Source organism: Oncorhynchus clarkii, chromosome 9 (assembly GCF_045791955.1).
Source record: "Oncorhynchus clarkii lewisi isolate Uvic-CL-2024 chromosome 9, UVic_Ocla_1.0, whole genome shotgun sequence".
Classification (NCBI taxonomy): domain Eukaryota; kingdom Metazoa; phylum Chordata; class Actinopteri; order Salmoniformes; family Salmonidae; genus Oncorhynchus; species Oncorhynchus clarkii.
The window spans coordinates 79,485,351-79,511,742 of NC_092155.1; the positions used below are offsets into that span (position 1 = coordinate 79,485,351).

At 42.3% G+C, this 26,392-nt stretch overlaps 1 protein-coding gene across 1 annotated transcript in view; it reads right to left on the reverse strand.

Moving 5' to 3' along the window:
- LOC139417634 (CaM kinase-like vesicle-associated, like) overlaps positions 1-26,392 on the reverse strand; it is a 120,687-nt gene that overhangs the window by 29,144 nt on the left and 65,151 nt on the right. Inside the window, exons 2-4 of the mRNA XM_071166841.1 lie at positions 17,541-17,647; positions 2,720-2,851; positions 1,560-1,634 (exon numbers count right to left, since the gene is read on the reverse strand). Of these exons, the coding sequence (XP_071022942.1) occupies positions 1,560-1,634; positions 2,720-2,851; positions 17,541-17,635 (302 nt within the window). The 5' untranslated portion in view covers positions 17,636-17,647. The remainder of the gene's footprint in view (positions 1-1,559; positions 1,635-2,719; positions 2,852-17,540; positions 17,648-26,392) is intronic.

Consider the following 26,392-nt stretch of genomic DNA (forward strand, 5'->3'; position numbering starts at 1 on the left):
TACCCCTGGTCCAACGGCTCCCTGGGCTCTCTCCCATTACCCCTGGTCTCTCTCTCATTACCCCTGGTCTCTCTCTCATTACCCCTGGTCTCTCTCCCATTACCCCTGGTCTCTCTCTCATTACTCCTGGTCAAACGGCTCCCCGGTCTCTCTCTCATTACCCCTGGTCAAACGGCTCCCCTGTCTCTCTCTCATTACCCCTGGTCAAACGGCTCCCCGGTCTCTCTCTCATTACCCCTGGTCAAACGGCTCCCCTGTCTCTCTCTCATTACCCCTGGTCAAACGGCTCCCCGGTCTCTCTCTCATTACCCCTGGTCAAACGGCTCCCCGGTCTCTCTCTCATTACCCCTGGTCAAACGGCTCCCCTGTCTCTCTCTCATTACCCCTGGTCAAACGGCTCCCCGGTCTCTCTCTCATTACCCCTGGTCTCTCCCTCATTACCCCTGATTTCTCTCTCTCTCATTACCCCTGGTCCAACGGCTCCCTGGGCTCTCTCTCATTACCCCTGGTCTATCATTACCCCTGGTCCAATGGCTCCCTGGTCTCTCTCTCATTACCCCTGGTCTCTCATTACCCTTGGTCCAATGGCTCCCTGGTGTCTCTCTCATTACCCCTGGTCTCTCATTACCCCTGGTCCAACGGCTCCCTGGGCTCTCTCTCATTACCCCTGGTCTCTCATTACCCCTGGTCTCTCTCTCATTACCCCTGGTCTCTCATTACCCCTGGTCTCTCTCTCATTACCCCTGGTCTCTCATTACCCCTGGTCTCTCTCTCATTACCCCTGGTCTCTCATTACCCCATGTCTCTCATTACCCTTGGTCCAATGGATCCCTGGTATCTCTCTCATTACCCCTGGTCTCTCATTACCCCTGGTCTCTCTCTCATTACCCCTGGTCCAACAGATCCCTGGTGTCTCTATCATCATTAGTGTGCTTGTATCTGTGTCACTCTACTTTAATATTAACTCCTGTCTCACGCCTCCTGTCTCACGCCTCCCGTCTCATATCTGTTGCAATCTGTTATAAACTAATCGCAGTTATCCAATCAATAAGAGCCCTCCGAGCCCAGAGCTAACCCAATGAGCTGTAAAACGTGTGTGTGAGTGTGTTGACAGTCATCGCGAGCTCATGCTGATTTTTGATGACAATTGTTATTATTTTATTTTCTCTGCCTACACCCTATAGGAGAAACACTCATCCATTAGTACTGCTTTAGGAACACAGTGGTGGGCGTGCAGTCACCAACACAACCGTTTTATTAAGGGTAAATATCTAATCTAGCTAAAATAGTGTATTTCCTCTGTTGCAGACAGGAGCAGAGCACCGTAGTAAAACGCACTCTGGAGACTTGGAGGTCATGAATACAGTAGACACCCTGTAGCCTTGGAGGTCATGAATACAGTAGACACCCTGTAGCCTTGGAGGTCATGAATACAGTAGACACCCTGTAGCCTTGGAGGTCATGACTACAGTAGACACCCTGTAGCCTTGGAGGTCATGAATACAGTAGACACCCTATAGCCTTGGAGGTCATGAATACAGTAGACACCCTGTACTCACAGCTCCTGGATGATGAAGTACTCCTTCCGCGTCTCAAAAGTGTCGATCAGTTGGAGGATGTTTGGATGGTTGACCCTGGAACAGCCAGAGGAGGAGGCATTCAGACACACAAACTGGTTTCTATTGACTACGTCTGGCTGAGGACTGAGGACCTCAGTGTCTGCTGGCTGAGGACTGAGGACCACAGTGTCTGCTGGCTGAGGACTGAGGACCACAGTGTCTGCTGGCTGAGGACTGAGGACCACAGTGTCTGCTGGCTGAGGACTGAGGACCACAGTGTCTGCTGGCTGAGGACTGAGGACCACAGTGTCTGCTGGCTGAGGACTGAGGACCACAGTGTCTGCTGGCTGAGGACTGAGGACCACAGTGTCTGCTGGCTGAGGACTGAGGACCACAGTGTCTGCTGGCTGAGGACTGAGGACCACAGTGTCTGCTGGCTGAGGACTGAGGACCACAGTGTCTGCTGGCTGAGGACTGAGGACCACAGTGTCTGCTGGCTGAGGACTGAGGACCACAGTGTCTGCTGGCTGAGGACTGAGGACCACAGTGTCTGCTGACTGGGTTTAATTCTTTCTTTAAATGAATGTCTGCTTTAGATCCGGAGAACAGGTTTGCATCTCAAATGGCTCCCTGCTTTAGGAGAACATCTCAAATGCCTCCCTGTACCAGTGTTGAAAGTAGTAGACTCTACAGGGCACAGGGTTTCATTTGGGATGCCAGGTGTGTGGACCCACTGGCTTTATCAATGTAGAAAAAAAAAATTGTTAGTTGTACTTTGATAAGCCTGCTTTCAAATGTTCTGTCAGGGTTTCATTTGGGATGCCAGGTGTGTGGACTCCCTGGCTTTATCAATGTAGAAAACAGAAAACAGAAAACCGTCAGTTGTACTTTGATAAGCCTGCTTTCAAATGTTCCGTCAGGGTTTCTACTTCCACTCAGATACATAAAGAAAGAATAATTTAACAGGATCACGTACATTTTGAGAGGGGGTCTGTCTCTCTGTACATCAGGGGATCACGTACATTTTGAGAGGGGGTCTGTCTCTCTGTACATCAGGGGATCACGTACATTTTGAGAGGGGGTCTGTCTCTCTGTACATCAGGGGATCACGTACATTTTGAGAGGGGGTCTGTCTCTCTGTACATCAGGGGATCACGTACATTTTGAGGATCTGGATTTCATTCTTGGCAGCCTTGCGTACTTTCCTCCCGTCCTTCTTCAGAAACTTCTTACAGACAAACACCTTGTTGGTCTGTCTGTCTTTAGCCATACACAGCTCACAGAACTCCTTCCTAGAGAGAGAAAGAGGAGTGAGAGAGGGGGAGAGAGAGAGACAGAGAGGGGAGAGAGAGAGAGGAGAGAGGAGAGAGAGGGGGGAGAGAGACAGAGAGGAGTGAGAGAGGGGGAGTGAGACAACGAGAGAGAGAGGAGAGAGAGGGGAGAGAGAGGGAGAGAGACAGAGAGGAGAGAGAGAGAGAGAGGACAGATGCATTCTATTTCACCCTAACCCTAAACATATGGAATTGTTTCACCATGGATAATTTATCAATTTGATTTAGAATTTTAGGTAACAACAAAACATAACATTTAAAAAAAAAAATATCCTATATCCTAGAGAGAGAAAGAGGAGTGAGAGAGGGGGAGAGAGAGAGACAGAGAGAGAGGGGAGAGAGAGAGCGGAGAGAGGAGAGGGGAGAGAGGAGTGAGAGAGGGGGGAGAGAGACACAGAGAGAGAGGGGAGAGAGGAGAGAGAGGAGAGAATAGAGAGGGGGGAGAGAGACAGAGAGGAGAGATGGGGGAGAGAGAGAGAGGAGAGAGGGGGGAGAGAGACAGAGAGGAGTGAGAGAGGGGGAAGAGAGACAAAGAGAGAGAGGGGAGAGAGAGAGAGGAGAGAGAGGAGAGAATAGAGAGAGGGGAGAGAGACAGAGGAGTGAGAGAGGGGGGAGAGAGACAAAGAGAGAGAGAGAGGGGAGAGAGAGAGAGAGGAGTGAGAGAGGGGGGAGAGAGACAAAGAGAGAGAGGGAGGAGAGAGGGGAGAGAGACAGAGAGGAGTGAGAGAGGGGGGAGAGAGACAGAGAGGAGTGAGAGAGGGGGGAGAGAGACAACGAGAGAGAGAGGAAAGAGAGAGGTGATAGAGACGGAGAGAGACGGAGAGGAGAGAGAGAGAGAGAGAGAGATGACAGATGCATTCTACTAACCCTAAACATATGGAATTGTTTCACCATGGATAATTTATCAATTTGATTTAGAATTTTAGGTAACAACAAAACATAAAATTAAAAAAAAGATATACATATTGAATTTGTCCTTTTACTGCTATAGGCCATAGAAACTAAATGATTAACACATTCATAAATGGCGAAACAGACAGTAAAACAATGAATCATCAGGAAAAAGGTGTTGCAGGGCAGATATTGTTTTATTCTATAAACTACTGACAACAAGTTAAAACATTAGTATTGTGTTGTTTAAAAATGAACTTATTTTCTTTCCATTATTCAAGGTCTGACAAAACATTGCATCTTTATTGTTATTTTGACCAGTTGTCATTTTCTGCAAATAAACAATAAATGCTCTAATTGACAATATTTTAATTTGAGAGAAATGTTGTCAGCAGTTAATAGAATGAAACAAAAAATAGAATAGAACAAAAATGTTAATTTTACCCAAACACCTCGAAATAGTAAACCAGAGAAACTGAGGACGGTGCAGTAACGTTTTTGTTTGTTTTGGTCTTGGAACACAAGGCAAACCGAAGTCTACGCCCCTTTGTCTGTGATTGGTCAACAGTAGGGATTCTTTAAGGAAGTGTTCGCTGTCATTTAACGAGAGACTAATCGCCAAATGTATTAGTAAGATGTAAAAATCTTCTCAACAAAAACGTCAAAACTAAGGACAGTTTTAATCTTAAATGAATTCTGACTAATTTGAGGAAGTGTACAGTCGTGGCCAAAAGTTTTGAGAATGACACAAATATTAATTTCCATAAAGTCTGCTGCTTCAGTGTCTTCAGATATTTTTGTCAGATGTTACTATGGAATACTGAAGTATAATTACAAGCATTTCATAAGTGTCAAAAGCTTTTATTAACAATTACATGAAGTTGATGCAAAGAGTCGATATTTACAGTGTTGACCCTTCTTTTTCAAGACCTCTGCAATCTGCCTGGCATGTTGTCAATTAACTTCTGGGCCCCATCCTGACTGATGGCAGCCCATTCTTGCATAATCAAGGCTGTGAGTTTGTTTAGAATTTGTGGGTTTTTGTTTGTCCACCCGCCTCTTGGGGATTGACCACAAGTTCTCAATGGGATTAAGGTCTGGCGATTTTCCTGGCCATGGACCCAAAATATCAATGTTTTGTGCACCGAGCCACTTAGTTATCCCTTTTGCCTTATGGCAAAGTGCTCCATCATGCTGGAAAAGGCATTGTTCATCACCAAACTGTTCCTGGATGGCTGGGAGAAGTTGCTCATGGAGATTGTGTTGGTACCATTCTTTATTCATGGCTGTGTTCTTAGGCAAAATTGTGAGTGAGCCCACTCCCTTGGCTGAGAAGCAACCCCAAACATGAATGGTCTCAGGATTCTTTAATGTTGGCATGACACAGGACTGATGGTAGCGCTCACCTCGTCTTCTCCGGACAAGCTTTTTTCCGGATGCCCCAAAAAATGGGAAAGGGGATTCATCAGAGACAATGACTTTACCCCAGTCCTCAGCAGTCCAATCCCTGTACCTTTTGCAGAATATCAGTCTGTCACTGATGTTTTTCCTGGAGAGAAGTGGCTTCTTTGCTGCCCTTCTTGACACCAGGCCATCCACCATATTCGACTCACTGTGCTTGCAGATGCACTCACACCTGCCTGCTATCATTCCTGAGCAAGTTCTGTACTGGTGGTGCCCCGATCCCGCAGCTGAATAAACTTTAGGAGACGGTCCTGGCACTTGCTGGACTTTCTTGGGCGCCTTGAAGCCTTCTTCACAACAATTGAACCGCTCTCCTTGAAGTTCTTGATGATCCGATGAATGGTTGATTTAGGTGCAATCTTACTGGCAGAAATATCCTTGCCTGTGAAGCCCTTTTTGTGCAAAGCAATGATGACGGCACGTGTTTCCTTGCAGGTAACCATGGTTGACAGAGGAAGAACAATGATTCCAAGCACCACCCTCCTTTGGAAGCTTCCAGTCTGTTATTCGAACTCAATCAGCATGACAGAGTGATCTCCAGCCTTGTCCTCGTCAACACTCACACCTGTGTTAACGAGAGAATCACTGACACGATGTCAGCAGGTCCTTTTGTGGCAGGGCTGAAATGCAGTGGAAATGTTTTTTGGGGGGGATTCAGTTCATTTGCATGGCAAAGAGGGACTTTGCAATGAATTGCAATTAATCTGATCACTCTTCATAACATTCTGGAGTATATGCAAATTGCCATCATACAAACTGAGGCAGCAGACTGTGAAAATGAAGGGACTGGTTAACCCCTTCTCACACAGGAAGCCAGGGTCCTGCACGGACAGCTTGTCTTTTATGTTTAACCCGTCCGCGGGCTGGGAGTAGATACTAGGTTTGGCCTACATTTTGAGTTGTATTGCTATCACTGTTGACCTTAGCTCTTCGCCTGACCCGGTTCAACTTACTACTCCCACACATGGCTCAGTCTATGGGCAGTTGTGTTTAATCCGGCACTGCTTTAGGTTATGAGGGCTCATAATGACTAGATCTTTTCAATGTGGCAGTACAGTGTATGCATGTCTCACTGCTATCATAGAGGACTGAACTGGCTATACCCCTGATTTGTGTCATTCTCAAAACTGCTACGGCGTCTCAAGATGGCCAAACAGTACTATATAATGGCACACTGATGCTAAGTACACTACTATTGACCTGGAACAATAGGGTGCCATTTGGGAAGAACAGATTGTTTCACCTATGCCTCAAGCTGCCTACCCCCACTATAAAACATGGTCTACCCCCACTATAAAACATGGTCTACCCCCACTATAAAACATGGTCTACCCCCACTATAAAACATGGTCTACCCCCACTATAAAACATGATCTACCTCCACTATAAAACATGGTCTACCCCCACTATAAAACATGGTCTACCTCCAGTATAAAACATGGTCTACCCCCACTATAAAACATGGTCTACCTCCACTATAAAACATGGTCTACCCCCACTATAAAACATGGTCTACCCCCACTATAAAACATGGTCTACCCCCACTATAAAACATGGTCTACCTCCAGTATAAAACATGGTCTACCCCCACTATAAAACATGGTCTACCTCCACTATAAAACATGGTCTACCCCCACTATAAAACATGGTCTACCTCCACTATAAAACATGGTCTATAAAACATGGTCTACCTCCAGTATAAAACATGGTCTACCTCCACTATAAAACCTGGTCTACCCCCACTATAAAACATGGTCTACCTCCACTATAAAACATGGTCTATAAAACATGGTCTACCCCCACTATAAAACATGGTCTACCCCCACTATAAAACATGGTCTACCTCCAGTATAAAACATGGTCTACCTCCAGTATAAAACATGGTCTACCTCCACTATAAAACATGGTCTACCCCCACTATAAAACATGATCTACCTCCAGTATAAAACATGGTCTACCTCCACTATAAAACATGGTCTATAAAACATGGTCTACCCCCACTATAAAACATGGTCTACCCCCACTATAAAACATGGTCTACCTCCAGTATAAAACATGGTCTACCCCCACTATAAAACATGGTCTACCCCCACTATAAAACATGGTCTACCCCCACTATAAAACATGGTCTACCTCCAGTATAAAACATGGTCTACCCCCACTATAAAATATGGTCTACCTCCAGTATAAAACATGGTCTACCCCCACTATAAAATATGGTCTACCCCCACTATAAAACATGGTCTACCCCCACTATAAAACATGGTCTACCTCCAGTATAAAACATGGTCTACCCCCACTATAAAACATGGTCTACCCCCACTATAAAACATGGTCTACCCCCACTATAAAACATGGTCTACCCCCACTATAAAATATGGTCTACCCCCACTATAAAACATGGTCTACCTCCAGTATAAAACATGGTCTACCCCCACTATAAAACATGGTCTACCCCCACTATAAAATATGGTCTACCCCCACTATAAAACATGGTCTACCTCCAGTATAAAACATGGTCTACCCCCACTATAAAACATGGTCTACCCCCACTATAAAACATGGTCTACCTCCAGTATAAAACATGGTCTACCCCCACTATAAAACATGGTCTACCCCCACTATAAAACATGGTCTACCCCCACTATAAAATATGGTCTACCCCCACTATAAAACATGGTCTACCCCCACTATAAAACATGGTCTACCTCCACTATAAAACATGGTCTACCCCCACTATAAAACATGGTCTACCTCCACTATAAAACATGGTCTACCCCCACTATAAAACATGGTCTACCTCCACTGGAAAACATGGTCTACCCCCACTATAAAACATGGTCTACACCCACTATATAACATGGTCTATAAAACATGGTCTACCTCCAGTATAAAACATGGTCTACCCCCACTATAAAATATGGTCTACCCTCACTATAAAACATGGTCTACCTCCACTGGAAAACATTGTGAGTTAAATAATTCATAAATTCTTCAAAATATATTTTTTCACTTTGTGTTTAGTGTATGAAATAGTTAGGATAATTATACAATATGGGATGTGTGCAGTATGTGTTTGTGTAATTTGTGTGTGTGTAGTTTGTGTGTGTGTGTGTGTGTGTGTCTGTGTGTGTGTGTGTGTGTGTGTGTGTGTTTGTGTGTGCGTGTCTGTGTGTTTGTGTGTGTGTGTAGTTTGTGTGTGTGTGTGTGTCTGTGTGTGTAGTTTGTGTGTTTGTGTGTGTGTGTAGTGTGTGTGTGTGTGTAGTTTGTGTGTGTGTCTGTGTGTGTGTGCGTGTGTGCGTGTGTGCGTGTGTGTGTGTGTGTCTGTGTGTGTGTGTGTGTGTGTGTGTTTGTGTCTGTGTGTGTGTGTGTGTGTGTGTGTGTGTGTGTGTGTGTGTGTGTGTGTGTGTGTGTGTGTGTGTGTGTGTGTGTGTGTTTGTGTCTGTGTGTGTGTGTGTGTGTTTGTGTCTGTGTGTGCTTGTCTGTGTGTGTGTGTTATATAAAACACACACACTCTAAGTCCAGATGGTGGTGTTGCCATATGGGGTGTGTGTTGGTCATAACTCGGTCAGTGCAGGAGGCATCACATTTTCACTGCTTTATTTTAACGAAGCAGAGCCTGGAGCTGCGGTGCAGAGGAAGAGGAGTGGGAGAGAGCAGGGAGATGGCAATAGGAGAGGAGGGAGAAGGGAAGAGGAGAGGAGGGAGAAGGGAAGAGGAGAGGGAGAGAGCAGGGAGATGGCAAGAGGAGAGGAGGGAGAAGAGAAGAGGAGAGGGAGAGAGCAGGGAGATGGCAAGAGGAGAGGAGGGATAAGGGAAGAGGAGAGGAGGGAGAAGGGAAGAGGAGAGGAGGGAGAAGGGTTAGAGGAGAGGGAGAGAGCAGGGAGATGGCAAGAGGAGAGGAGGGAGAAGAGAAGAGGAGAGGGAGAGAGCAGGGAGATGGAAAGAGGAGAGGAGGGAGAAGGGAAGAGGAGAGGAGGGAGATGGCAAGAGGAGAGGAGGGAGAAGGGAAGAGGATAGGAGGGAGATGGCAAGAGGAGAGGAGGGAGAAGGGAAGAGGAGAGGAGGGAGATGGCAAGAGGAGAGGAGGGAGAAGGGAAGAGGAGAGGAGGGAGAAGGGAAGAGGAGAGGGAGAGAGCAGGGAGATGGCAAGAGGAGAGGAGGGAGAAGGGAAGAGGAGAGGAGGAGGACGTGGGAAACTGAATGAAATTAAAAACGGTTTGTGGAACAGCTGCATGTAGGGAGGATTTTAAATCTGCGTCCCAAATGTCACTACTTTTGACCAGGACCCATAGGGATCAATATATAACATAAAAAGGTACAGTGCCTTGCGAAAGTATTCGGCCCCCTTGAACTTTGCGACCTTTTGCCACATTTCAGGCTTCAAACATAAAGATATAAAACTGTATTTTTTTGTGAAGAATCAACAACAAGTGGGACACAATCATGAAGTGGAACGACATTTATTGGATATTTCTAACTTTTTTAACAAATCAAAAACTGAAAAATTGGGCGTGCAAAATTATTCCGCCCCTTTACTTTCAGTGCAGCAAACTCTCTCCAGAAGTTCAGTGAGGATCTCTGAATGATCCAATGTTGACCTAAATGACTAATGATGATAAATACAATCCACCTGTGTGTAATCAAGTCTCCGTATAAATGCACCTGCACTGTGATAGTCTCAGAGGTCCGTTAAAAGCGCAGAGAGCATCATGAAGAACAAGGAACACACCAGGCAGGTCCGAGATACTGTTGTGAAGAAGTTTAAAGCCGGATTTGGATACAAAAAGATTTCCCAAGCTTTAAACATCCGAAGGATCACTGTGCAAGCGATAATATTGAAATGGAAGGAGTATCAGACCACTGCAAATCTACCAAGACCTGGCCGTCCCTCTAAACTTTCAGCTCATACAAGGAGAAGACTGATCAGAGATGCAGCCAAGAGGCCCATGATCACTCTGGATGAACTGCAGAGATCTACAGCTGAGGTGGGAGACTCTGTCCATAGGACAACAATCAGTTGTATATTGCACAAATCTGGCCTTTATGGAAGAGTGGCAAGAAGAAAAACATTTCTTAAAGATATCCATAAAAAGTGTTGTTTAAAGTTTGCCACAAGCCACCTGGGAGACACACCAAACATGTGGAAGAAGGTGCTCTGGTCAGATGAAACCAAAATGTAACTTTTTGGCAACAATGCAAAACGTTATGTTTGGCGTAAAAGCAACACAGCTCATCACCCTGAACACACCATCCCCACTGTCAAACATGGTGGTGGCAGCATCATGGTTTGGGCCTGCTTTTCTTCAGCAGGGACATGGAAGATGGTTAAAATTGATGGGAAGATGGATGGAGCCAAATACAGGACCATTCTGGAAGAAAACCTGATGGAGTCTGCAAAAGACCTGAGACTGGGACGGAGATTTGTCTTCCAACAAGACAATGATCCAAAACATAAAGCAAAATCTACAATGGAATGGTTCAAAAATAAACATATCCAGGTGTTAGAATGGCCAAGTCAAAGTCCAGACCTGAATCCAATCGAGAATCTGTGGAAAGAACTGAAAACTGCTGTTCACAAATGCTCTCCTTCCAACCTCACTGAGCTCGAGCTGTTTTGCAAGGAGGAATGGGAAAAAAAATGTCAGTCTCTCGATGTGCAAAACTGATAGAGACATACCCCAAGCGACTTACAGCTGTAATCGCAGCAAAAGGTGGCGCTACAAAGTATTAACTTAAGGGGGCTGAATAATTTTGCTTGCCCAATTTTTCAGTTTTTGAATTGTTAAAAAAGATTGAAATATCCAATAAATGTTGTTCCACTTCATGATTGTGTCCCACTTGTTGTTGAAAAAAATACAGTTTTACATCTTTATGTTTGAAGCCTGAAATGTGGCAAAAGGTCGCAAAGTTCAAGGGGGCCGAATACTTTCGCAAGGCACTGTATAGCAGAGTACGGTCTTTACTGATCATACGAAGGTATAGCAGTAATGTCTACGGTCTTTACTGATCATATGAAGGTATAGCAGTAATGTCTACGGTCTTTACTGATCATATGAAGGTATAGCAGTAATGTCTATGGTCTTTACTGATTATATGAAGGTATCGCAGTAATGTCTACGGTCTTTACTGATCATATGATGGTATATCTGTCTATGGTCTTTACTGATCATATGAAGGTATAGCAGTAATGTCAACTGTCTTCAGTGATCATATGAAGGTATAGCAGTAATGTCTATGGTCTTTACTGATCAAATGAAGGTATAGCATTAATGTCTACTGTCTTTACTGATCATATGAAGGCATAGCTGTCTATGGTCTTCAGTGATCATATGAAGGCATAGCTGTCTATGGTATTTACTGATCATATGAAGGTATAGCAGTAATGTCTACTGTCTTCACTGATCATATGAAGGTATAGCAGTAATGTCTACTGATCATATGAAGGTATAGCAGTAATGTCTATGGTCTTTACTGATCCTATGAAGGTATAGCAGTAATGTCAACTGTCTTCAGTGATCATATGAAGGTATAGCAGTAATGTCTATGGTCTTTACTGATCAAATGAAGGTATAGCATTAATGTCTACTGTCTTTACTCATCATATGAAGGCATAGCTGTCTATGGTCTTCAGTGATCATATGAAGGCATAGCTGTCTATGGTATTTACTGATCATATGAAGGTATAGCAGTAATGTCTACTGTCTTCACTGATCATATGAAGGTATAGCAGTCTATGGTCTTTACAGATCATATGAAGGTATATCAGTCTATGGTCTTTACTGATCATATGAAGGTATAGCAGTATACGGTCTTTACTGATCATATGACGGTATAGCAGTAATGTCTATGGTATTTACTGATCATATGAAGGTTTAGCAGTATATGGTCTTTACTGATCATATGAAGGTATATCAGTCTACGGTCTTTACTGATCATATGAAGATATAGCAGTAATATCTATGGTCTTTACTGATCATATGAAGGTATAGCATTAATGTATACTGTCTTTACTGATCATATGAAGGTATAGCAGTAATGTCTATGTTCTTTACTGATCATATGAAGGTATAGCAGTAATGTCTACGGTCTTTACTGATCAAATGAAGGTATAGCAGTAATGTCTATGGTCTTTACTGATCACATGAAGGTACAGCAGTAATGTCTATGGTCTTTACTGATCATATGAAGGTATAGCAGTAATGTCTATGGTCTTTACTGATCATATGAAGGTATAGCAGACTATGGTCTTTACTGATCATATGAAGGTATATCAGTAATGTCTACGGTCTTTACTGATCATATGAAGGTATAGCAGTAATGTCTACGGTCTTTACTGATCATATGATGGTATAGCAGTAATGTCTATGGTCTTTACTGATCATATGATGGTATAGCTGTAATGTCTACGGTCTTTACTGATCATATGAAGGTATAGCATTAATGTCTACGGTTTTTACTGATCATATGACGGTATAGCAGACTATGGTCTTTACTAATCATATGAAGGTATATCTGTCTAGGGTCTTTACTGATCATATGAAGGTATAGCAGTAATGTCTACGGTCTTTACTGATCATATGAAGGTATAGCAGTAATGTCTATGGTCTTTACTGATCACATGAAGGTACAGCAGTAATGTCTATGGTCTTTACTGATCATATGAAGGTATAGCAGTAATGTCTACGGTCTTTACTGATCACATGAAGGTATAGCAGACTATGGTCTTTACTGATCATATGAAGGTATATCAGTAATGTCTACGGTCTTTACTGATCATATGAAGGTATATCAGTAATGTCTACGGTCTTTACTGATCATATGAAGGTATAGCAGTAATGTCTACGGTCTTTACTGATCATATGAAGGTATAGCAGTAATGTCTACGGTCTTTACTGATCATATGAAGGTATAGCAGACTATGGTCTTTACTGATCATATGAAGGTATATCAGTAATGTCTACGGTCTTTACTGATCATATGAAGGTATAGCAGTAATGTCTACGGTCTTTACTGATCATATGATGGTATAGCAGTAATGTCTATGGTCTTTACTGATCATATGATGGTATAGCAGTAATGTCTACGGTCTTTACTGATCATATGAAGGTATAGCATTAATGTCTACGGTTTTTACTGATCATATGACGGTATAGCAGACTATGGTCTTTACTGATCATATGAAGGTATATCTGTCTATGGTCTTTACTGATCATATGAAGGTATAGCAGTAATGTCTACGGTCTTTACTGATCATATGAAGGTATATCTGTCTATGGTCTTTACTGATCATATGAAGGTATATCTGTCTATGGTCTTTACTGATCATATGAAGGTATAGCAGTAATGTCTACGGTCTTTACTGATCATATGAAGGTATAGCAGTAATGTCTATGGTCTTTACTGATCACATGAAGGTACAGCAGTAATGTCTATGGTCTTTACTGATCATATGATGGTATAGCAGTAATGTCTACAGTCTTTACTGATCATATGAAGGTCAAGCAGACTATGGTCTTTACTGATCATATGAAGGTATATCAGGAATGTCTACGGTCTTTACTGATCATATGAAGGTATAGTAGTAATGTCTACGGTCTTTACTGATCATATGAAGGTATAGCAGTAATGTCTACGGTCTTTACTGATCATATGAAGGTATAGCAGACTATGGTCTTTACTGATCATATGAAGGTATATCAGTAATGTCTACGGTATTTACTGATCATATGAAGGTATAGCAGTAATGTCTACGGTCTTTACTGATCATATGAAGGTATAGCAGTAATATCTACGGTCTTTACTGATCATATGATGGTATAGCAGTAATGTCTATGGTCTTTACTGATCATATGATGGTATAGCAGTAATGTCTACGGTTTTTACTGATCATATGACGGTATAGCAGACTATGGTCTTTACTGATCATATGAAGGTATATCTGTCTATGGTCTTTACTGATCATATGAAGGTATAGCAGTAATGTCAACTGTCTTCAGTGATCATATGAAGGTATAGCAGACTATGGTCTTTACTGATCATATGAAGGTATATCAGTAATGTCTACGGTATTTACTGATCATATGAAGGTATAGCAGTAATGTCTACGGTCTTTACTGATCATATGAAGGTATAGCTGTAATGTCTACCGTCTTTACTGATCATATGAAGGTATAGCAGACTATGGTCTTTACTGATCATATGAAGGTATATCAGTAATGTCTACGGTATTTACTGATCATATGAAGGTATAGCAGTAATGTCTACGGTCTTTACTGATCATATGAAGGTATAGCAGTAATATCTACGGTCTTTACTGATCATATGATGGTATAGCAGTAATGTCTATGGTCTTTACTGATCATATGATGGTATAGCAGTAATGTCTACGGTTTTTACTGATCATATGACGGTATAGCAGTCTATGGTCTTTACTGATCATATGAAGGTATATCTGTCTATGGTCTTTACTGATCATATGAAGGTATAGCAGTAATGTCAACTGTCTTCAGTGATCATATGAAGGTATAGCAGACTATTGTCTTTACTGATCATATGAAGATATAGCAGTAATGTCTATGGTATTTACTGATCATATGAAGTTATAGCAGTATATGGTCTTTACTGATCATATGATGGTATGTCAGTCTACGGTCTTTACTGATCATATGAAGGTATATCTGTCTATGGTCTTTACTGATCATATGAAGGTATAGCATTAATGTCTACTGTCTTTACTGATAATATGAAGGTATAGCAGACTATGGTCTTTACTGATCATATGAAGATTTTGCAGTAATATCTATGGTCTTTACTGATCATATGAAGTTATAGCATTAATGTATACTGTCTTTACTGATCATATGAAGGTATAGCAGTAATGTCTATGTTCTTTACTGATCATATGTAGGTATAGCAGTAATTCTACGGTCTTTACTGACCATATGAAGGTATAGCAGTAATGTCTACGGTCTTTACTGATCATATGAAGGTACAGCAGTAATGTCTATGGTCTTTACTGATCATATGAAGGTACAGCATTAATGTCTACGGTCTTTACTGATCATATGAAGGTATAGCAGACTATGGTCTTTACTGATCATATGACGGTATAGCAGTAATGTATATGGTCTTTACTGATCATATGAAGGTAAAGCAGACTATGGTCTTTACTGATCATATGAAGGTATAGCATTAATGTCTACTGTCTTTACTGATAATATGAAGGTAAAGCAGACTATGGTCTTTACTGATCATATGAAGATATAGCAGTAATATCTATGGTCTTTACTGATCATACGAAGGTATAGCATTAATGTCTACTGTCTTTACTGATAATATGAAGGTAAAGCAGACTATGGTCTTTACTGATCATATGAAGATATAGCAGTAATATCTATGGTCTTTACTGATCATATGAAGGTATAGCATTAATGTATACTGTCTTTACTGATCATATGAAGGTATAGCAGTAATGTCCATGTTCTTTACTGATCATATGTAGGTATAGCAGTAATGTCTATGTTCTTTACTGATCATATGTAGGTATAGCAGTAATTCTACGGTCTTTACTGACCATATGAAGGTATAGCTGTAATGTCTACGGTCTTTACTGATCATATGAAGGTACAGCAGTAATGTCTATGGTCTTTACTGATCCTATGAAGGTATAGCATTAATGTCTACGGTCTTTACTGATCATATGAAGGTATAGCAGACTATGGTCTTTACTGATCATATGAAGGTATATCTGTCTATGGTCTTTACTGATCATATGAAGGTATAGCAGTAATGTCTACGGTCTTTACTGATCATATGAAGGTATAGCAGTAATGTCTACGGTCTTTACTGATCATATGAAGGTATATCAGTCTATGGTCTTTACTGATCATATGAAGGTATAGCAGTAATGTCTACGGTCTTTACTGATCATATGAAGGTATATCAGTCTATGGTCTTTACTGATCATATGAAGGTATATCTGTCTATGGTCTTTACTGATCATATGAAGGTATAGCAGTAATGTCAACTGTCTTCAGTGATCATATGAAGGTATAGCAGACTATGTTCTTTACTGATCATATGAAGATATAGCAGTAATGTCTATTGTATTTACTGATCATATGAAGTTATAGCATTAATGTCTACGGTCTTTACTGATCATATGAAGGTATAGCAGTAATGTCTACGGTCTTTACTGATCATATGATGGTATAGCAGTAATGTCTATGGTCTTTACTGATCATATGATGGTATAGCAGTAATGTCTACGGTCTTTACTGATCATATGAAGGTACACCAGTAATGTCTACGGTCTTTACTGATCATATGAAGGTACAGCAGTAATGTCTATGGTCTTTACTGATCATATGAAGGTATATCAGTCTACGGTCTTTACTGATCATATGAAGGTACAGCAGTAATGTCTACAGTCTTTACTGATCATATGATGGTATAGCAGTAATGTCTACTGATCATATGAAGGTATAGCAGTAATGTCTACGGTCTTTACTGATCATATGATGGTATAGCAGTAATGTCTACGGTCTTTACTGATCATATGAAGGTATAGCAGTAATGTCTACGGTCTTTACTGATCATATGAAGGTATAGCAGTAATGTCTATGGTCTTTACTGATCATATGATGTTATAGCAGTAATGTCTATGGTCTTTACTGATCATATGAAGGTATAGCAGTCTACAGTCTTTACTGATCATATGAAGGTACAGCAGTAATGTCTATGGTCTTTACTGATCATATGATGTTATAGCAGTAATGTCTATGGTCTTTACTGATCATATGATGTTATAGCAGTAATGTCTATGGTCTTTACTGATCATATGAAGGTATAGCAGTCTACAGTCTTTACTGATCATATGAAGGTACAGCAGTAATGTCTATGGTCTTTACTGATCATATGATGTTATAGCAGTAATGTCTATGGTCTTTACTGATCATATGATGTTATAGCAGTAATGTCTACGGTCTTTACTGATCATATGAAGGTATAGCAGTAATGTCTACGGTCTTTACTGATCATATGAAGGTATAGCAGTAATGTCTATGGTCTTTACTGATCATATGATGTTATAGCAGTAATGTCTATGGTCTTTACTGATCATATGAAGGTATAGCAGTCTACAGTCTTTACTGATCATATGAAGGTACAGCAGTAATGTCTATGGTCTTTACTGATCATATGATGTTATAGCAGTAATGTCTATGGTCTTTACTGATCATATGAAGGTATAGCAGTCTACAGTCTTTACTGATCATATATAAATGGCACTTACGCTTTAAGGACCTGTCCCATCTCATACTTATCGGTGACATCATAGATGTTGTCCAAGTTCCGCCCATCTCGCACGGCAAGGCACCCAAATGGCATGGCGGCATCCACCTATCAGAGACAAGATTTACACTGAGTCAATCCATTAACCTATCACGGAGTAGTATTACAGCATCAATTTAACACATCTACCAATAAGAAACCAGCAATACAGTGTTAATCAACACATCTACCAATAACAAACCAGCATTACTGTCAATCAACACACCTACCAATAAGAAACCAGTATTTCAGTGCCAATCAACTCTTTTAAAAAAATCAGACAAGTGAGTAAAGTTAAAATTTCAGACAAAGTTTCTGACAGAAATGCACTTTAGATAACTGACACTCAGCAAGTGAATCATTTCCTTTCTGTAGTGTTGGTTGTCCATACTATTCATGGGCCAGCGGTAGTGAGTGACCCAAACCCGACCAATCTCTCCATCCAGGACTTTGAACTCTTCAGAATGAAAAGGAACCAGCTGTGACATCATCGTCCAAATGACTAGACCCACCCATAAAATTATAATTATATTTCAATCAAGAGTTGCAATTTATTCTAAATCTATGGACCCACCATCTTGGGATAACTTCACTAACCTTTCTCCCAGTACAGTCAGTCAGTGACACCCCAGCTAGCACACAACGTTCTGAGAACCATATGTTTCTCAGAGTGTGGTTGTCCTACTGTTATTTTGCATACAACCTTCCCACTACATTCTGGAAAATGGTGCAAGGGATACCCAGCTAGCACAAAACGTTCTGAGAACCATGTTTCTTCTGTGGTAGGAAGACACTACACCTGATCTTAACGAGGGCTGTTTGAATAGTCTAAAATGAACAGCTTTTGTATGAGTTATAAAAACACGGCATGCTAGCGCTGTCCTGGTGGTGCAGTGGACTAATTCCATGGATAGAGAACAGAAGATCATAGGTTTGAATCTTACTGAAGTTATGCCAAAAAAAACGCAAAATGTTTTTGCATGATTAATGCCTAGACAGATGAATATCCATCCGTTCTTGGAATTGAAAACAGTTCCAGGATCTACAGAAAGTATGTCCACATTCTGTTGTGGGATGTAATTGTCATTTTTGGGTCATTGATCTACACAAAATACTGTTAATGTCCAAAGAAAAATTTTAACATAAAAAACCCACCACTAATATCTTTATTAGATAAGTATTCAACCCCCTGAGTCAATCCATGTTACAATCACCTTTGGCAACGATAACATCTGTTCCCCAGTTTCTGTGTTCTGTGTTGTGGTTTTGTATGTGTGTGTTTCCGGATGGCTTCCTGAAATTCCCCTAAGCAGCTGATTGGTCCGCCATTGCTAATTGGAGCTAACCCCACCCTCTCGTCAGAAGAAACAGCTTTCTTCAATTACCAACTCCTTCTGAAGCTTGGAAAGCCAGTGTTCTGTTGCTCAGAATAGAGAAAGATTGATATGTCCTGTGTTGAGAGAGAAAGATCTACTACCAGGTCATGTGTCTTCTCAGTCATGTTGACACTGATCTACTACCAGGTCATGTGTCTTCTCAGTCATGTTGACACTGGTCTACTACCAGGTCATGTGTCTTCTCAGTCATCTTGACACTGGTCTACTACCAGGTCAAGTGTCTTCTCAGTCATGTTGACACTGGTCTACTACCAGGTCATGTGTCTTCTCAGTCATCTTGACACTGGTCTACTACCAGGTCATGTGTCTTCTCAGTCATCTTGACACTGGTCTACTACCAGGTCATGTGTCTTCTCAGTCATGTTGACACTGATCTACTACCAGGTCATGTGTCTTCTCAGTCATGTTGACTGGTCTACTACCAGGTCATGTGTCTTCTCAGTCATGTTGACACTGGTCTACTACCAGGTCATGTGTCTTCTCAGTCATGTTGACACTGGTCTACTACCAGGTCATGTGTCTTCTCAGTCATGTTGACTGGTCTACTACCAGGTCATGTGTCTTCTCAGTCATGTTGACACTGGTCTACTACCAGGTCATGTGTCTTCTCAGTCATGTTGACTGGTCTACGACCAGGTCATGTGTCTTCTCAGTCATGTTGAGACTGGTCTACTACCAGGTCATGTGTCTTCTCAGTCATGTTGACACTGATCTACTACCAGGTCATGTGTCTTCTCAGTCATGTTGACACTGGTCTACTACCAGGTCATGTGTCTTCTCAGTCATGTTGACACTGGTCTACTACCAGGTCATGTGTCTTCTCAGTCATGTTGACACTGATCTACTACCAGGTCATGTGTCTTCTCAGTCATGTTGACACTGGTCTACTACCAGGTCATGTGTCTTTTCAGTTATGTTGACACTGGTCTACTACCAGGTCATGTGTCTTCTCAGTCATGTTGACACTGATCTACTACCAGGTCATGTGTCTTCTCAGTCATGTTGACACTGGTCTACTACCAGGTCATGTGTCTTTTCAGTTATGTTGACACTGGTCTACTACCAGGTCATGTGTCTTCTGAGTCATGTTGACACTGGTCTACTACCAGGTCATGTGTCTTCTCAGTCAGGTTGAGACTGATCTACTACCAGGTCATGTGTCTTCTCAGTCATGTTGACTGGTCTACTACCAGGTCATGTGTCTTCTCAGTCATGTTGACTGGTCTACTACCAGGTCATGTGTCTTCTCAGTCATGTTGACTGGTCTACTACCAGGTCATGTGTCTTCTCAGTCATGTTGACTGGTCTACTACCAGGTCATGTGTCTTCTCAGTCATGTTGACACTGGTCTACTACCAGGTCATGTGTCTTCTCAGTCATGTTGACACTGGTCTACTACCAGGTCATGTGTCTTCTCAGTCATGTTGACTGGTCTACTACCAGGTCATGTGTCTTCTCAGTCATGTTGACACTGGTCTACTACCAGGTCATGTGTCTTCTCAGTCATGTTGACTGGTCTACGACCAGGTCATGTGTCTTCTCAGTCATGTTGAGACTGGTCTACTACCAGGTCATGTGTCTTCTCAGTCATGTTGACACTGATCTACTACCAGGTCATGTGTCTTCTCAGTCATGTTGACACTGGTCTACTACCAGGTCATGTGTCTTCTCAGTCATGTTGACACTGGTCTACTACCAGGTCATGTGTCTTCTCAGTCATGTTGACACTGATCTACTACCAGGTCATGTGTCTTCTCAGTCATGTTGACACTGGTCTACTACCAGGTCATGTGTCTTTTCAGTTATGTTGACACTGGTCTACTACCAGGTCATGTGTCTTCTCAGTCATGTTGACACTGATCTACTACCAGGTCATGTGTCTTCTCAGTCATGTTGACACTGGTCTACTACCAGGTCATGTGTCTTTTCAGTTATGTTGACACTGGTCTACTACCAGGTCATGTGTCTTCTCAGTCAGGTTGAGACTGATCTACTACCAGGTCATGTGTCTTCTCAGTCATTTTGACTGGTCTACTACCAGGTCATGTGTCTTCTCAGTCATGTTGACTGGTCTACTACCAGGTCATGTGTCTTCTCAGTCATGTTGACTGGTCTACTACCAGGTCATGTGTCTTCTCAGTCATGTTGACTGGTCTACTACCATGCTTTAATGTATTGTTGTTCTCATTAATATTGTTGTTAAAGTTGTTTTTAATGGTAATTCCATGTGCACTACTACTATTATTATTGCTGTTGGTCCCACCATTTATTTAGATATAAATATATAGATATTTTATATATAACTATACATTTTTATTTTATATTTATTTTTCGATATGTATACTTTGACAATGTAAGTAATAAAGAACTTGCCAAGTCAATAAAGTCAATTGAATTGAATTGAGAGAGAGAGACAGAGAGAGAGAGAGAGAGAAAGCCACAGACACACACACAGAGAGCGAGAGAGGGAGAGAGATATACAGAGAGAGAGACACAGACACACAGAGAGAGAGAGAGAGAGAGAGAGAGAAAGCCACAGACACACACACAGAGAGCGAGAGAGGGAGAGAGATATACAGAGAGAGAGACACAGACACACAGAGAGAGAGAGAGAGAGAGAGAGAGAGAGAGAGAGAGAGAGACACACAGAGAGAGAGATACAGAGAGAGAGAGAGAGAGATTCTGTGTTAGTTGTTGCTCAGAGTTTTGTTAAGCATTGTGTAGCTTCTGAGGTATGCGTGTGCCAATAGGATGCAGTGGTTTTGATCATTGGAATTGTTTACTGATATTTGTTATTCTGTTTAATTTGTTCCCAGGGGTGAAGGGGAAGGCACCAAGGGAGTGCTTAGGCTAGAGGCCTGCGGGCATACATATACCCATAGTATATTCACTGTCTAGACACACTAGGTAGACCTGGGCGGACCACCCCCTGTATTTTGGTTAGGGCACCAGGTGGTGCTAAATTAGGTGGGTAGGCAGGTAAGGTAGGAGAGGGTAGGTTAGGTAAGTAGTGGGTAGGCAGGTAAGGTAGGAGAGGGTAGGTTAGGTAAGTATTGGATGGCAGGTAAGATAGGAGAGGGTAAGTAGTGGGTAGGCAGGTAAGATAGGAGAGGGTAGGTTAGGTAAGTAGTGGGTAGGCAGGTAAGATAGGAGAGGGTAAGTAGTGGGTAGGCAGGTAAGATAGGAGAGTGTAGGTAAGGTGAGTAGTGGGTAGGCAGGTAAGGTAGGAGAGGGTAGGTTAGGTAAGTATTGGATGGCAGGTAAGGTAGGAGAGGGTAGGTTAGGTAAGTAGTGGGTAGGCAGGTAAGATAGGAGAGGGGGGGGGCTTTGAGATTTACTTTCTTTGCTTTTGTTCCGTCCAGCCCCTTTTCCCCATATTACCTTGTGACGGAATAAATTCCTTGTAAACGGTACCACTCTCTCTGTCTTGTCCTCCTTACTCGCACCTACAGTCCCAAACCTCTATACCTCCACCTACAGTCACATACCTCTTTACCTCCACCTACAGTCCCATACCTCTCTACCTCCACCTACAGTCACATACCTCTTTACCTCCACCTACAGTCCCATACCTCTCTACCTCCACCTACAGTCCCATACCTCTTTACCTCCACGGGGAGTTCAGTTGTAGCAGGGTGTTGCGTTCCCTCTTCCTGGAGGCTAACAGCTTTTCACACCTGGATTGTGCAACATTTGCCCATTCTTTTCAAAATGATTCTGCATAAATTGGTCATAAAATTAGATCTGATCATCTAAGTCACAACAATAGACAAACAGTCTGCTTAAACTAATAACACACAAACAATGTTTTCATGTCTTTATTGAACACACCGTGTAAACATTTACAGTGCAGGGTGGGAAAAGTATGTGAACCCTTTGGATTTAATAACTGATTGACCCTCCTTTAGCAGCAATAACCTCAACCAAATATTTTCTGTAGTTGCGGATTAGACCTGCACAACAGTCAGGAGGAATTTTGGACCATTACTCTTTACAAAACTGTTTCAGTTCAGACATTTATTGGGAAGTCTGGTGTGAACCGCTCTCTTGAGGTCATCCCACAGCATCTCAATCGGGTTGAGGTCAGGACACTGCATCTCAATCGGGTTGAGGTCAGGACACTGCATCTCAATCGGGTTGAGGTCAGGACACTGCATCTCAATCGGGTTGAGGTCAGGACACTGCATTTCAATCTGGTTGAGGTCAGGACACTGCATCTCAATCGGGTTGAGGTCAGGACACTGCATCTCAATCGGGTTGAGGTCAGGACACTGCATCTAAATCGGGTTGAGGTCAGGACACTGCATCCCAATCTGGTTGAGGTCAGGAGACTGCATCTCAATCGGGTTGAGGTCAGGACACTGCATCTCAATCGGGTTGAGGTCAGGACACTACATCTCAATCTGGTTGAGGTCAGGACACTGCATTTCAATCTGGTTGAGGTCAGGACTCTGACTGGGCCACTCCAGAAGGCATATTTTCTTCTGTTGAAGCTATTCTGTTGATTTACTTCTGTTTTGGGTCGTTTTCCTGTTGCGTCCCCCAACTTCAGTTGACCCTCAATTGGCAGACGGCATTATATTCTCCTGAAAAAAGTCTTGATAAACTTGGGAATTCATTTTTTCATTGATGATAGCAAGGTGTCCAGGCCCTGAGGTAGCAAAACAGCCCCAAACCATGATGCTCCCTCCACCATACTTTACAGTTGGGATGAGGTTTTGATGTTGGTGTGCTGTGCCTCTTTTTCTCCGCACATAGTGTTGTGTGTTCCTTCCAAACAACTCATCTGTAGTTTCATCTGTCCACAGAATATTTTGCCAGTAGCGCTGTGGAACATGCAGATGCTCTTTTGCGAACTTCAGACGTGCAGCAATGTTTTTTTTGGACAGCAGTGGGGCGGCAGACTGAGAGCAGAAAAGCGTGAGTCCATAACTGTAATTTTGTCCAATCATATTTCAGAACAACATATGGATTCTTTAGACTTTCTAAATAGTAAAAAAAAATGCATTCTGGGAGAAAAACAACCACTCTACAAATGACTACAAACAAAAACACAGTGTGAAACAACGGGCCTTCTACGCCTTCAGAGAAGGGCTAAGGATTTATTAAATAATGATTATAATATATTATAATTGTCAATGATGTTCTGATTTAATCTTTTCAGTTTATGTTGGAAAATAAAGGGTTAACAGGATTTTTCTTTGCTGGTCTCTGGGGAGATAAATCTAGGCCATCAGAATCTAGATAAAGGCATCTGCCATTCAACTGTACTAGGGCAACATTTGGGGGTGACAGTGGAATCACCCAATCACATTTTGACTTAATGGGTTTTTACAGAAACGTATAGAAACTTCTGCCATCTTGAAGGCCAACAAACAGGTCACTGCACAAATGCGAGCAGTAGTTTTCCCACAGTCTAGCTAGCTAGCTTTTTGTTGTAGGCTAGTCTGCAGCAGCTGTTATCAAAGAGGATGTTAATGCTAATTAGTTAGCTTCTCCATTTTCAAGTTATGTTTCATATGATCATCTGGTGAGTGAAACTGTTTATTGCAGCACACTTGCTGTTGCTAAATAACTTGTGTTGCTGTTGCATTTCAAGTGGAACTGACCGAATTTTAGCAACATAAAATCTGATTAAAATCTGTTCATATATTATTATTATATTATCATATTCATATCCCCCAGGAAGAATGCCACTTTATCAAACATGTTCTGACAAGCGACCACGTAGATATGGTCATTTTCAAATTTTCATAAATTCTTCGAACATTTGGGAATTGCATATACCAAGGCATTTGTTAAAATTCTATACCAATATAGAGAGGGAAAGTGGCTGTGCGTTTGGACAATTAGTAGATACTGCAGTAAATAAAACTATGAGGAATTGTAGACTCCTCCTCCTTCAGCAACTTGCGCGCCAATGCATGCTGGTCCCAACCAAGCATCCAAGCTAACTGGCTAAAGTTGTCTAAGCTTGCTAGCTAGCTACTTCCAGACACAAATGAGAGAACACCTCACTCTGACCATTTTACTCACCATAGCAGAGCTGGTTAGGCTGTTTTCATGTTATCTACAGCATTCTTGACTAAATCATACTTTTTTTTTGGCTTACTGACCCCGGTAATATCTAGCGGGTGTTGAGCGTTCATATATTCGTCAGTTATTCTGCGCTCTGGCACACTCAGACAAGAGTACTCTGAAATCAGAGTAGATAGCCAGAGTGAATTGGCGAACGCAAGAGATATGCTAACTGAATAACAGTTGTTCAAGTTCTTGCTAGCTAACCACATGACTGCATCTCTAGCTGTATATAGCCACTGAAAAATTATACGAGGGTGTGTGCCAACAATCCCTGAGCTGACATGGTAAAAAAAATCTGTCATTCTGCCCCTGAACAGGCAGTTAACCCACTGTTCCCTGGTAGGCTGTCATTGTAAATAAGATTTTTTTCTCAACTGACTTGCCTGGATATATATATTTCTTTACAAATCTGATTGGGTGGGCCTGCCAGGGCCTGGCTCCCCAGTGGGTGGGCCTGCCAGGTTCTGGCTCCCCAGTGGGTGGGCCTCTGTCCACCCAGGCCCATCCATGTCTATTCCCCTGATGCAAACAGTGGATGATGAGAATTACGCCCCACAAATAGACCGTCGTGGACCCTGCAACGCCTCAGTCTCTGTGTGCATGCTTTCTTTCTTTCTCCTCAAGAGGTACCTCTTCCTCCCCTGACATCAACTCAGGCTCTTCTACTTCCGTTTGCAGCACCCCTGCTAGCACAAGAATGCAAAATCCAAATGGAGTCGATAGGGTCAACTTCATTTTCCTCTGTGCCCATCTGGAGTCTTTGTCTCCTTGCTGGGATGTTGAAAGTGCAGGGTTTGATTTGCTCCCTGTGAGGAAAACCTTGGGGTTTCCTCGTCCCTCTACCGGCAGCTCTGCACGGTTCCTCTTCACCACAATGTAGGGCATCGATTCCCACTTATCCTGGATCTTGTTTCTGCCTCTGTGTTTATGATTACGAAGCAGCACGTGGGTCCCTGGCCGGATCCGGGCCCCTGAGGTCCTTTTCTTCCTCCTTGATGATTCTTCGGCTGTGGCACGAGCTCAAACTTTTGTAGTGCTCCCATTCCCAGTCATCCTGATTTTCAACTGTGGCCTCCTTGGGTTCTTCACCTCCCAGCACATCAAAGGGTAGGTGAGCATCAGTCCCGAACATGAGGTAGGACGGGGGTTATCCAGTAGATGAGTGGTTCTGATTATTGTACGCCATCACCAACTCCAGCAGGTGATCCTTTCACTTCCGCTTCTTGACCTGGGGCAGTTTTCTCAACATGTCATGCATTTTACAGTTGAACCTTTCACACTGACCATTTCCCTGGGGGTGGTAGGGGCTAGTGCACATTTTACCGATACCATACAG